Source organism: Neolamprologus multifasciatus, chromosome 2 (assembly GCF_963576455.1).
Source record: "Neolamprologus multifasciatus chromosome 2, fNeoMul1.2, whole genome shotgun sequence".
In the NCBI taxonomy this organism is placed as follows: Eukaryota; Metazoa; Chordata; class Actinopteri; order Cichliformes; family Cichlidae; genus Neolamprologus; species Neolamprologus multifasciatus.
This window is the reverse complement of record NC_140440.1, coordinates 34,195,539-34,210,081: the sequence shown is the minus strand read 5'-3', so window position 1 is coordinate 34,210,081 and position 14,543 is coordinate 34,195,539. Positions and strand designations below refer to the sequence as shown.

The following is a 14,543-nucleotide window of genomic DNA, read 5'->3' as shown; positions in this document are numbered from 1 at the left end:
CTATTCAGTCAGCTCAGCTCTTGTTTGCTAAACCTGTTTTTTGTTTCAGACTCATGACGGGAAAAAAGCAGAGAGAAGGTACTTGAACTCTGTTTGATCCTTCAGACAATAATACAGAAAAAAATACAAATTGCACCAACATAGTGTACCTACCTACACACATACATTTATCGCCTACAAACTCTGTCCTCCAACTAGGAATGATTTGAGTGAAACATCACAGTATTTTTCATCCCGGTGTAGTGTGTAATTTATTTAACAGAGGGTTTGTGTTTCAGCTTGAAATCTTTTGTGGTTCTTCACCTTTGAAATGAAAAAGGCAGGGAGGAGAGACATCTGCCTGGCTTTTAATGGGTATCACAAATGTTTCAGTAATTCCACTCCATCTGAAACTTCCCTCCCCTTCGGCACCCTCCCAAATTATAGCAAAGGAATGAAGCTGAGACTCTTTGCCTTACAGAGCTTTAGTGTTTTCCCCAGCTAAGAGGATCGGAAAGATTCATCCTGTGGCTTTGCATCATGGAGGGTAGCAGTCAATCCAGCAGTCAACAGCTTCTGTGGAAAGATGTGAGTCAGATTTGCTCGTTATTGGTTTATAGCAATTAACTGATTAGAGTTTTTTTTAACACATGTAGAATTTGAGCTCTCTAAAGTCCAAAGAAAAGTTTTATTTGTGACTTCAAAAAAGAAATATAATCATTCAGTATTTCGGATTTAAGTTACCTTTTTTCTTTCTTTTATTCAAGAAGTGTGGCTTGATCTCTTGCTGAGTGATGAGAGTTTTACCCTGAATATTAAATTTTTCATCTAAATCTTTTTGGATTGGCTTTTCACCTTGGCTTTCTTCTTTTATTTCCACTCTCATGTGTAGTCTCATCTGGACCATTTTATTTGCTTTATATCTATAATATCTGTGCCTTTCAAATGAAAGGAGCATACAAATATACACCAAGAAATGTTTTTATTTCAGACTTTATTATAAAGGACCAAGACAGGCAGGATTTTCAGCTCTGAGTTATTTATTTTTTTTATTGCTACTTTTTTCTCACACACTTAATTTGTTGGAGAGAACTTGCAACAAAAAATGAGCACAGGGGTAAATACATTCATAGCGGTGTAATATTATATTTTTTCTATATGTATGACAAAAGTAAACTCTTTTACCGTGCATGAAAGAAATGATGACATTTTGTTCTGCAGATATTCATGATGAATAAACGGTACGTGAATAGTTATGATTAAAAGAAATCACCTGTGGCGTCTGACTTGTGTTACAGAATTGCTTTAGCAGGAATTAAAATGCTCATATGAGTGTGGCCCAGTGTGATAAACCCCTGCCTCTGCTTGTTGCTTACGTGGGCTACCTTTTTTGTTGTTGTTGTGGGGTTTTTTCTCATGAAAGTGCTCACTCTTTGCATGATAACAGCAGGGGGCTCCAGGCACTCTTCCTCACAAAGCTCAAGAGGAATTGCCTGGCTGATTCTGAACTCCTAAACCTTTAAACACTAGTTGGCGGGTGCTGTGCGCTCAGACTGCTTACTCTGTCTCCATCCGTGCCTTTATTTCTGTCTGTCTGTCTGTCTTTCAATCCTACATTCTTCCTCTGAGTATTCGATATTCAAAGCACAGGCAGAGAGGTTTGTCCTCTTGTTAAGTTTCCACTGCTTATGCAACCTGCCACAGGAGAGCCGACGATTTCAGCCACCGTTTTTTGTTTTTTTTCTTTCTGAGAAATTTATATTGCAAGGAATTTCTGGCTCCCTGAGAGTAGCCCTCTGCTTTTCATCATGCCCTAGGAATGTACAACACTTGCACCTCACATTTTTGTGGCTACTGTTCCTAATATGTCAAATGAAAAACAGTGGCTATTCAATAATAGCAAAAGTAGAATTTTATCTTGAATAATGATTTCTGTGTCTTTCCTAAAGTTAAGATGCTAATGCATTTAGCTACCAGAAATTCAATTCGTCTTCCTGTTAGTCATGCCTAGGGATGGGTATCGTTTAGGTTTTATCCGATACCGGTGCCAAACCGGTACTTTTGAAACGGTGCCGGTGCTTAAACGGTGCCCAAACCGGTGCTTAAAGAATGGAGAACACAAAATTGGTCCAAAAACCTCTCATGTTCAGCTGTTTTTTTGTAAAAAGATAACAATGTTAGTCTTTTCTGCAGGTATACGGCATATATGGTATCACTCTGGGCTGGAAGCAGTGCTTAAACAATGGAAAAAACACAAACTTTGTCCAAAAACCTCTCATGTTTAGCTGTTTTCCACTTTTTCTTCGGTCATTTTAGCCTTTTTGGCCAGGGTGAAGGGAGTATCTGACATCAAACAAGAAGACAGCCGCATGTAGCTATGATGATGTTTGCTAGTTCACCTTACATGCATTAATTTAATAACGCGGTTAGCTTACTCAACGTAAATTACACACGAACAACATTAAGCTACTCACGCAGAGAAGAACGGCTGCTGCTGCCATCATCATTTCTGCTACACTGGCAGGGCTAGGTTCATCGGATTTAAAGTGTGACCTCCTTTGACAGTATCAGCTTAAAGCACTTGTTGCAGGCTGCTGAGTTTGCATCTTTTGCTGTGAAGTACAGCCAGACTTTGACCGCTTTGCCTTGGGCATTTTTAATCTGTAGCTCTGCTCTAAAAGAACGTACGTACCTGGACCCGCCTACTATCCTCGAAACGTAAAATGATTGGCTAGAATCTAAAGTGTATCATTCCATACCAGTTGGTGGCGGTAATGCACCTTTCAGTTGTTTGCCAACCGCCAATAGAAATGTAAGGAAGAAGAAAGTGTATCACAGCTCAGGAAAAAAAAGCACCGAAATAAAGCACCGAAATGTGCGCTGCTTTTCGGTCTGGTTACTACCGTTTATGTCAGAACCGGTGCCATGATGGCACCGGATACCGGTACCCATCCCTAGTCATGCCACATGTATCCTGCAATTTAAAATAAGGAAAAAAGACCAGAACAAATGCATTATTTGGAAGAATTGTGGCTAATCTTTTATCAGCATACCAGTCAAAGGTTAAAGAAAAGCCATACCACTGTTATTTTTAAATAATTCCTGCATATTATACAGAACCCTTGTATGTTAAAATGCTACCTAATCTGCCAGGGTTAAATGCTATAACAACCACAGCCACAATAGAAAAAGAAAGCTGCTTTATCATCATTTAAAAGACAAGATAAGCAGGATTAATTTTGCAAACTGAAGTTGGTTCTTTTTTTCCTCTCTTTTTTTTGGACATATCTGCTTTTCTGTTGTCCTCTGAGACCTTCAAAAGGGCTCCAGTGTGAATGAGTAGCTTTCATTTTCTCCCTGCCTGAGCTCTGGTGGAACAAAAGCCTGTCTTTATTAATTTGTGGCCTTAAGCTTGGGGAATTGACTACTGCAGGCAGAGTTTTAATTTGAAGAAAAGTTTAATAATTGTAACCTTTCTGTGACATGTGTAGCAATCTGTTCCTCCCAGCGCCTGGCACAGGGATGGCTATATTTTTTTGTCATCAGAATCCTGAGTGGTGGATACATTTTTCGGAGTAGCCAGATGAAATGGCCTGTATTTATATAGCGCTTTACTTTAATGGCAGCTGTTTGGGTTAAATGCTGTACTTGTTATTGGAAACTGAGACAAAGAAATGATAGTGGAAGTAGCAATTTCAGGCATTATAGCAGACAAACTGCTTCAGAAAATAGCTAATGTGCAAACTGTGTACATAAAATATTAGCAGGAGAAATCAACTCGAGTCCCAAACAGCCTTTTGCAAGAAATATCCGATTGCAGAGCTTCAGCTTATGTTATGTACACCTGTAATAGCAGGTTAAAGCTAACTGAAAACGAGCATGGCCAACCTTTACAAAATACAAAGAGTGATCTGGTGATCTCAACAAGCTGCTGCAACTAAAATTTTCAGATGTGTTTTCCACCTGTGCTTGTTTCCTGAGCACTGCATAAATTACAAATCTCCCGAGGCCCACCTTCAATTTACTAACTGTTGGGATAAGTAGCTGCAGATTTTCAGTCAGCGACTAAAAAAGCATAGTGGGTAATCCACACCAACCACATAGACATCTCTTTGATCTGTACACTAAAGCAAACACTCGATCACATTCAGTCATTACGAGGGGTTAAAGTGGGATTTGGGAGGTGGGGGGAAACCCTAAGATTGTGTGTAGTGGTGCAGCGTGGGAGAAAGAATCACTTAGAAATCATTCACATTGTAATTTGTGCTGTGAGCTCCAGTAGATTTGTGTTGTGCACAGACAGGCTGACCTGTACTGCTGCTCTGAGCTTTCCTGCTCTTTCTGGATTTAGCCAAATTAATTCAGCGAGCTATAAGTTGAATAATAAGCTGGTACATGAATTGTTATTAACTAATTAAACAAATCTAGCATGAGCTAGAAAATTATGCAAATGTAAATGTCCAGTTCATGAAATAAACTAGCTAATCGTTAAAAAAACACTCATCTTGCTCTCCTGTGTTCCCTGCCTCTGAGAGTGAAATTATTACATATTAACTTTTTTCTTACAAGCTGATATTAGTTGAACTGTTTGAGATTTAGCATCTGGTTCGATGCTGAAGCACAGTAGCCACAACTTTATTGACATCTGCACCATGAAGGCACGGCAGGGATAAGAAGAAGAAAAGATTTCCTGAAAGTGGGTGAGTCACCACTGAATGGCTTTAGTTTATTAATGAGCAAGTCATAAGTTAGTGACTGAGCAGCAGACAAAAAATTAACTTACTCTGCTGTACTATGTTTACAATCTGTCAGATTCAATTACAGATTAACTGACGGTGCAGGAACAGCATTCCCTTTTTAACCCCCGATCATTAGACTGAGCTCAGCCAGGGCACATTTCAGTCTGTGTGTTCTCCAGAAAAGACATGTTATTGTTTTTATACTGTTTTTGACCTCTGTTCAACTGTTTGCATGAAGTTAAAATTTGGTTATCACATAATTTTCTTACATTGAATGAGAATAAGACCAAAATCATAGTCTTTGGTAGACCAGTTAGCTGATGCCCTAGGCCCTGTCGCTAGCCGTCTCTCGCCCACTGTAAGAAACCTCGGAGTGTTCCTGGGTTCCTCTTTTAAACTTGAGAAACAGGTCTCCACTGTGGTAAAAAAACAGCTTTTACCAGTTGCGTCAGATTTCCAAAGCAAAGCCGTTCCTTCCTTTAAAGCACCTTGAAAAGCTTATCCACGCATTTATTACATCCAGATTGGACGACTGTAACTCCCTCTACTCCGGCCTCCAACACTCTTCTCTCTGCCGGCTTCAGTTAATTCAAAATGCAGCTGCGCGTCTTTTAACAGGTACGAGAATCCATGAACACATAACTCCAATTTTATCCAAACTACATCGGCTCCCTGTTAAATATCGTATAGATTTTAAAATTCTTTTGTTCACTTTTAATATTCTGAATAATTTAGCGCCCAGCTATCTTTCTGAACTCCTCCACTTATACAATCCCAACAGAGCACTTAGATCGTCCAATCAGAGGCTCCTAGCACAACCTAGGACTCGAATGAAGTCGAGAGGTGACCGGGCCTTTGCATCCGTGGCACCCAGACTCTGGAATAACCTCCCTGTTCATATTCGTACTGCCGAGTCGATCCAGTCTTTTAAATCACGTCTTAAAACTTATTTTTTTACTTTGGCTTTTGATTCTGTCTAGTTGGCTGGTCCAGCTTGTTGTGTTGTTACCTATTGTTTGTTGTCCTCTTTTATTGTTTGTTTTAATTGTCTCATGCTTTTACTGACTGTGAAGCACTATGGTCAACACTGTTGTTTTAATATGTGCATATAAATACATTTTGATTTGATTTTGATCTGATTAGTGTCTGTGTTAATATCAAGTAAAAAAGGTTATTTTCAGCCTTTTTCATTATTATTCTTTTTTTGTATTATTTATATTATTTGTGGCTTACGCTTTGTATTATCAATGCTTCAGTGAACCTCTGCTCAAACCGGTTTGAGTGGCCCAGTGTAGTGCTGTACATGCTTGGCCGGCCACATGTCGGGGCTCTTTTGTTTAAAAGCTGGATCCAGGAGACCAAAACAGTCACTGACCTTCCAGCCTACTGGATGATGCCCACTGATGTGGACAAGGTCTACACTGAGGTGGACTACAAGACAGACTCGTCCTCAGGTACAGCTAAAAAAATAAAAAGCACATGGTAAGTGCATCTGTGTAGAGAATTGAATGTCAGGGATATGTGCTGGCCGCACACGTCCGTGTGGGCACAAGCCCACACTTTCTGACCTGTCACCGTACTTCAGATTCACAACCAGGCTGTTTTTCATTTAAGCCAATGTCCCTGCTGCACCTTTGTGACTGTGAGAGCCTCTTACACAGTAACAGAGACAGAGGCAGGTGTGGTGAAAGCTCAGAGATGGGTATTCATCCCCTGTTTGGTGGAAATCAAGAGCTGGAATAATAGCATCTTCAAATACCCATGACATTTATCCACCACTGTTTCCAGAAGTGCTATTGTTAACTGTGAGGAGGCTGTGGGCCCCTGTTAAAACAGCAATTGCCGTCACATTACCATTAATAATAAATAATAATAATAATGGATTGCAAATGCAATATAGTGCTTTTCGGGGGCCCTCAAAGCGCTACAGTTCCACTATTCATTCACTGGTGGAGGCAGCTACAGTTGTAGCTGTCTACTGTCGGTAGGTGAAATGTCTCACCCAAGGACACAACGACCGAGACTGTCCGAGCCGGGGCTCGAACCGGCAACCTTCCGGTTACAAGACGAGCTGCCAACTCTTTGAGCCACAATCGCCCCATTACATAGAAAGACAAACCTATGTTAGACTAAAAGCTTCATTCAAAGAAATTCATGGTATTTCATGCTTTGTTTGAGAAAGGCTGTTTTATTTTGTGCTGTAACAACTGCATTCTGCAGGCCCGTGCAGATAACAGCGACTTAAACTGGATGCAGAAGTACTACAGCTGTGCCCAAACACAAACTTGGTCAAACTGTTTTGGATGCCGACTGAATGTGTTGTGGTTTGTGTCTGACCAGACGTGGACTTTTGGACAGCAGCTCTGTCAGAAGGAAAAGCATTTGTCACCAAGGTTTTTCTACAGTCTCCACAACACCACAGTCTAAGCCTTTAACCGAGTTACAACTGCCTTGCAAAGTGTGCAATTGAGAGGTTCCACCTGTTCATAGGACCCAGTTATGCCTCCTCAACAATGCTTCTAAGCCACATTCAGACTGATGAACTTTTGCATAGTTTGTGTCTTTTATACTTCTTTTTTAAATTATTTGCCACTTCTTTTATTTGAATTGAAGTGGCATTATTAACCTTTCCATGTAGGTTGCTTTGCAACTTTAATTAAACCTGTTGTATATGTACTATATCAACAACTATAAAAAGATTCTTTATATGAAGGTACTATATGTAGCCTCGGTTCTTCAAACGAGTGATGCTTTTACAGCTTTCGGTTGCATTCATCCACACGTAGAAGAAATTAGTTTTTTAACAATATCTTTATTCTTTTAACTAAAGCGAAACTCACCAACGAACTCCTCTCAGCTGAACAATCACCGCACTTCCCTTAAAACTCTCAAGGAGAAAAACAGGTGACTCCATATTGGACCACCTGGTTTTTTGTTTTTGTCTTTTTCTTTTCTTTTATCTTTTGTCATGGAAATTGTAGTAAAGTGTCTGACAGTTTCTAAAGGATAGAATTTCTTAGGATTTGTCAAATAACAGCCAGTTATAATTGAATGAGGATTTAACCATTTATTACCCTTTTTCATACAAATGATTGGCAGACAGAAACACAAAACGTGGCCATGACAGCCCTGAAAAATTTGTCTTTGCTCTCAGTGAAGTAAGTCAACAAACCTGCTAATGGGATCCCAAACTTGTGCTACATTGTTGCCACAAACCAGTCACATATTTGCTTTTTCTATATTTCATAAGACAATAATAGTTCCATGAATAAATTTTCCCATTCCTTTAATATAGAAACACAAATGTTGCATAATGTTGTTAATGCAGCATATGCAGGTCACATTCATTCATATTTTATGTTATGGTTTTTAATTTCATAACAACACTGGAATATATATTAGCTGTTGCACAGCAGAAAGATAATCCCTTCAAGGAAAATCGAAGAACACCACACTGACTCGTATGGCCACGCTTGTATTTCCTGCATATGCATCGAGTCACCCTCTTTTGTTACGTCTACGCTCTCGCTCGTGTCAAATCCATAATCTGCCAATAACATCTCCAGGTAATAGTTTATGAAGAAGGCCACTGTTCTTAGTCACATGCTTGCCAGTGATAGGACTTCCACGGCGTTAGGATGTGATGTCTCCTTGTAGTGTAATGCCAATAAGAAACATTAGGATGTATGTGTGCTTGTAGTGGAAAAGAATCTCTGCTCTAGCTTTCAGATCTGATGCTTTCTAAATGTAAATTTCAAGACAGTCCACAATAACTTCGACATGATTGCCAAAAGCATCCACAAAATGATTTGATGTCTTTGTAGCAACTGCACCAGAGTTTCACAGCTGTAGCATCTCTGAAAGTGCTGGACACACTCTTTGTTTCAAGTATAATCCAGCATAAGGTTCACAGAGGAGCATCTATAGAGCCATCTGTGATATGCAGAGAAGTGCAAACTTGATCTTGTCAGCTGTCAAGAAATACTCTTTATCTACTTCAGGTTGAACTTTTCCTTCAGTATCCTTCTCTCTAACAAGTGATTAATTCCAGCCCACCTGTGGCTACATAAACTGTATTCCTGCTGTTCACTGGTGTTGCCCTTTGGTATAACACCCAACTGTGACTTCTGCAAAGATTCATCTGCCTGTGACCTCTGTACAGCTACATCGGGTGGCATGGCTTCATCCATCTTTGATCTCTGGCCAGCAATGTCTGGTGGCATAGCGGGTGCAGTGTTGTTCCCTGGGAGAGCTTGCTATGTATTTGTCCTCCAGTTAAACCGCTCAGTCTGTGTCGCTTTGATTTCTGTTACGCCAAGGTGCATTTCATCGGCTGGTTTGCTTTAAAAAGATATATATCTTTTTTTTTTTATGTAGCTAAAGAAAGACCCAGAAAAAACAATCTGTCAGCAACAGTTGCTGAAGTTGATGTTTGATCTTATTACAGCTGCTGCCCACGTTATGTAAAACCTCCATGTTACTCTCTTACTTGCAAAACTTTCTCCGTGTTGTTTGCAAGAACATTTATGGCATTTGATAACAAAATAAGTATAAATAAGTATTCAACACTCACATTTATTTGGTTGTTGTTTGTTGCATAATACAGGCAATACAAAAATATGCGATATATATATAAACTCATACTGCTCAATTTTTGAATCTCACCATACCTCACAATCACGATCTCTGTTCTGGTTGTTAGAGCCAAGACAAAATAATAAAATTGTTACAATTTTGAAATAGGAACAGAAAAAAACAACTGCACAGTTAGATCATTAGCATTAGCTTAGCATCTACTGAAAAGTAGAAATACCAGCACCTTTGCAGCCTCAGTTACACAGGCAAAGAGACTGGTCAAAACCCTTGGCAACATCTGGTTGCTAGGGAAAAATATGTGTTGCTCAAGGTTGCTAGCTGTCACCCTGTGAACTCCATCCCCAACAGGTTTGCATGGAAGACACTGAAATGTCTGCAAACACTCACCATTTCCTCTCAAGTCTGCAGTGAAACTTGAAAGCGTGTGACTCGAACCAAACGTGGAGAATGCTCGTCTTCAACCAAGATGATGGGCTTCACCGCTGCAGCCAACACGTTTCAGTAGACACAACTTTTAGGCTGAAGGCCCACCCACAGTTTCACTACATTTTGCTGAGGAATAGTGGTGTGTGTTTGCAGACAGGTCTGTGTGCTCCATGCAATTTACTTTGAGCTTAGACCAGTACCTAGGCCTTTGTTTTTATCCCAATTTGATTTGTTATTGATTTGTTATTGTTCAGTTACCATCAGCAGGTGACTAATATTGCTCATTTTTGGGGCATTTATATTATATATATTATATATAAATATTATAATATTTATATTTATAACAAGGTGCAATAATAATTAATGTGCAATAATAACAGTGTGCAATACAAATACACTGATTCTTCTTTTTTATTACTAAGTTATTATACTGTGTTGTGTTGTTTGTGTTGCGTTGTGATGTGTCATATCGTGTCGTGTTGTGTTATATGTAGTGCCGACGTAGGACAGTTTTCCAATTTCATTGTACTACTGTACTATGTATGACTGTGCAATGACAATAAAGAGTTATCTTATCTTATCATTTATAAATGCATCACATTAATAATCTTAAGTTGGTCTTTTGCAGGTTGAGGCTGGAAAAGGGAAGAAGGCGAAGTACCAAACCTACCAGCGAATTGCTCTGATTCTCACTCTGGTCTTCCTGGTTTTGGCTCTCTGTGTTTTCAGCCTGAGATATCTGTGGGGCCCCAGCCTGGGGAAGGTAAGACTAAGTATCATCTCCGTGATATATGCCAGTCATTAGCCTTATTGCCACCATCTGTGGTAAGTGGATTCTTCATGAGAGAGATGAAAGCCGCCCTGAGTTTCCACATCAGGTTACATCAAAGAAAAAAAACTATGTGAGAAAGGAAAATGGATGGCCACACAAAAGAGCTCGAGGCAGTCTCTGCAGTCTGTATTGTATTCCTGTAGATTAAAAGATGTGTGGGCTATGGAAAAGACAGCTGTGTTTTGCTCTGCTCGTGTTTTGGCTGTCAGATCTGTAATTTCATGAATTCTTGGCCCAAACCACAAACCACTTTTTACTATTGTAAATGTTGCCCTGTTGCATTTATCTGCTGTCTGCTCGCACTGTAAATACGGTCTCACAATGACAAACCGTGATAACTCAAAGCTGACCCTAATTGCTGTTGACCAGAGTGGCTGCAGCAGGACTGAAGCCTCTTGGCAATGTAATTGGGATAAACTCTTGTCCTGGCAATTCATCTTGTAAAATCCAATTCAATCACACTTGATGGAGAATATTTTTACTCTCCTCTTTTCCCCTGATTTTCCCAAGGGGCCAAAAAAGCTAATTTACTCGGGCTAGAAGGAAAAGTACAGTACATCAATAATTTCACATCTAGAAATTGGATGCTCTATACATTCTGAGCTCAGCTGGTAACGAGAGAGAATGATTTAAATGAAATGATGGTCAAAGATTAGCACATATATCAAACCTGAAATCATAACGCTGCTTCGTGTGAACTCTAAATGATGAAATGAAGAGCAGGATGTATAGTCTGCTGCTGTTAAACCAACATCTTTGTTGATAGCTAATAAACATTAATTCACAACATCCTCTGCCGCTGTTCTTCTATGTCTGCTTCCATTGAGGTACAAATTTCAATTGCAGACAGTCCCTTCTAAGATCAGATTAACCAACTTCCTGTAAAGACGGTGTTGTCCACGTTCTCTCCTTTCAACATAGATATGAATCACCTTTGAGCCATCTCCTTTGTCCTTGTTAAATATTTCATGCCGGAGGTAGAGCAGTCATTATTTCCACTTTAATAAGCTGTGATCATTCTCACGTGGCACAAAATGTGTTGATGGTAGAGGTTGCCCAGGCGATGAATATCAAACCTGCAGACCCTGGGTTTTTGCTTTAATAGGGTCTGGGGGGAGGCTCATTGTCTGGCCTCCACATCAGGGAGTGAGACACAGTTACTTCAAAAGAGAGTCACCTGTCTGTCAGATAGGAAGGAAACTCCCTCAGTCGCAGTACAACTCAGTTATGCGTTCATAAAAACAGAACTACAAACGCTGCACTGGAAATAAAGAAATTGATTGAAGCAGTGGATTGATGGATGGATGGATTGATTCATTCTCCTGCATCCTCGTAGCAGCCAATGCCTCGGTTCGTGAAAGGGTGTGAGATCATATGCAGCACGATGTTTTTTGACTCACTAGCTAATCCTGAGCAGCGTCTGGCAGCTATGTGTATAGACCCTGGGCAGCAGAGCACAGCATTAGAAGCCGAGGGGAGGGATCCTAATCTATTTTAGGAAATAGTTGTGTGTGGGAGGGTGGCGAGGTTGTTTTATATGGGGCACAATAAGATCAGCATTCTGGGGAAAGCTCAAATTCAGCTTAAGCATAAGGTTTATATGAGAGTGCCCATTTGAAATACATAGGTTTGGATATAGACGAATGCTGCACATGCTTGTACGTGTAACTCCGGTTCCTCAGCTGCATGCATATGAGTTCAAATCAAGATTGAATTCGCCTCATATCAAATATTCGTGTTTTACCTCAGGCCAAATTTTGTTTTTATACACCTTGATTATTTTGTTGTGAGTTCCACATTTTTGGACATATTAAATGTAGTGATATCACACACCTCAGGAATGCTGAACGGCACTTGCCTTTCGGTGCTCAAGTAACTGGAACATGCATTTGAATCTTGTTTAAACTCAAACCTGAGGTGAGCATTATCACGTAGGGTCTACTTACTTCTGTATCGTCTGTACTACACCTGCTCTAGGCAGAAGAATGCATCCACTCACAATGAGAGGCTGACATTCAAGACAGGAAGACAGGTTGTAAACAGTGATGGTGTCCCTCTCAGCTGTGCTGTAATGTAAGCTACCTGCATCCTTCTTTTGATTCGTTCTGGTTCGCAACTGCTCACAACTGCTACGGGTTATCAGGATGTCTGCTGGAGACAGCAGCCCATAGCACCAAACTTTGACAACACACACAAAGCGAATAAATAACGCTTTAGAGCATAGCAAAAACATCTGTATTGGATTTGGCAGCCTCAACTGTCAAGAGTAGGTGAATCAAATCCCAAAGTTCTCCACAGAGATATAAGATTCCTTCATTTTCCACTAATCAGTGTTTTCATTAGGAATGTCTTAAAATGAGTTCTTTATCTGCCAAAAAAGATACCAATATACGAAATGTTAGATAATTTTTTCCCGTAAATATTCGTAAGTGACATGTCTTATTTTTCACTATGGGCCAAATATCAAAAGATAAATAAAGAAAGATTAAATTATTTTTTAGGAAACTAGAGCCAGATATGTATTTCGGGTGCAAACCAGCAAGAGTAAACGACTTCCACGTCAACAAAAAGACAAGCATATGCAACCACAAATTTGTCCTAATAGCTTCATAGCATGTTAAGTTATCATCAGCTGTTGTGTCAAATATTCAATTAATGTAATTACCCAGTATGGGGGGGGATTAAATAAAAAGTCTGATTGCACAGTGTCACCAGAAAACAGAAGTTTAATAATTACTCCGTTTTAAAGTGAGTACAAAACACATTTATGAGGAACTCATTAAAAAAAGATAACACTTTAAAAGTGTAAAGCAAAAGATTCACAAGCAGAAAACGAGTCGGTTGAGAACATTCCTGATGTGGTCTCTTCACAGTTTGAAACCTGCTCTTACTGTTTCCTCCAGCTGTTCTAACACACCCTGAATATGAGAGGTGCAAAGTAGATGCTCGAATAGCGTCTTGCCGACAGTTAAAATTATACTCGAATGAAAAAAAACAAACATGTTTTTACTTTTTAATAACCTACAGTGGATTTGCTACTCTTTGTTGGTCACAGCAGCAGCTTTGCATTTAACCACCAAAGGAAGCTGAATGCGTGCTCAGATCTTATTGCTATGGTTCACCCGAAAGACAAAACGCCAAAACACAGACTTAACAATGTGGTGTTTGCCGTACAGTGCAGCGAGGAATGCCCAGACCTCTACATCGGAGAGACCAAACAGCCACTTCACAAGCGCATGGCACAACACAGAAGAGCCACCTCCACAGGACAAGATTCAGCTGTCCATCTGTATCTTAAGGTCAAAGGTCAATCTTTCAAGGATGCCAATGTTCACATTTTGGACAGAGAGGACAGATGGTTTGAAAGAGGAGTGAAAGAAGCATCTATGTCCACTGTGAGCGACCATCTTTGAACAGAGGCGGTGGTTTACGACACCAACTCTCTGCCATCTATAATCCAGTTTTGAGTTCCCTCCCCAGACGCCTTAACGCCCACTCACATCCTGGGCCATCTGACCTCAGGAAATCACATGATAAGGTGGGGCCAGGTTTCACAATGAACTCACCTGAAACTCTGGCTGATTGGGACCCACACCCAGTTCCACACCTTGGCTCAGGCGATTAGAGGATCATCAGGGGGTCCTTTTGTCCCTCTGTGGGGGGAAACTCCCACTAGGTTTATATCTGGGACTCTCCACCATTTGACCTTAGAACTGAAGAAGCTTCTCGGATGAAGGTGAAACGTCTTCAATAAGTCCAGACGCTTTTCTTTGCAAGCTCCTTTGACTACGATGACCTGGATGACTGAGAACCTTCACAGACATCTTATTGCTATAACACTGGGTAACGTAACTCCCTCATTACCCAGTGTTTTAGCAATGTAACTCCCTCACTGTATGTGCTCAGTCGGTAGTGCAAACTATGTAAAAGAGCAAATCCAAAAAGCTACTAAAACACGCATACTTATTACA

The 14,543-nt window shown here is 40.1% G+C and overlaps 1 protein-coding gene and 1 long non-coding RNA gene across 2 annotated transcripts in view; both read left to right on the top strand.

The window, feature by feature from the left end:
* The first annotated feature begins 409 nt into the window (after positions 1-409).
* tnmd (tenomodulin) overlaps positions 410-14,543 on the top strand; it is an 81,936-nt gene continuing 67,802 nt past the window's right edge. The window contains exons 1-2 of the mRNA XM_085131236.1: positions 410-567; positions 10,369-10,503. Coding sequence (XP_084987362.1) covers positions 520-567; positions 10,369-10,503 — 183 coding nt within the window. The 5' untranslated portion in view covers positions 410-519. The remainder of the gene's footprint in view (positions 568-10,368; positions 10,504-14,543) is intronic.
* LOC146524962 (uncharacterized) lies at positions 2,667-4,892 on the top strand. Its single transcript, XR_014868827.1, has 2 exons — positions 2,667-2,740; positions 2,818-4,892. It is a non-coding gene; the product is annotated as an uncharacterized LOC146524962 (long non-coding RNA).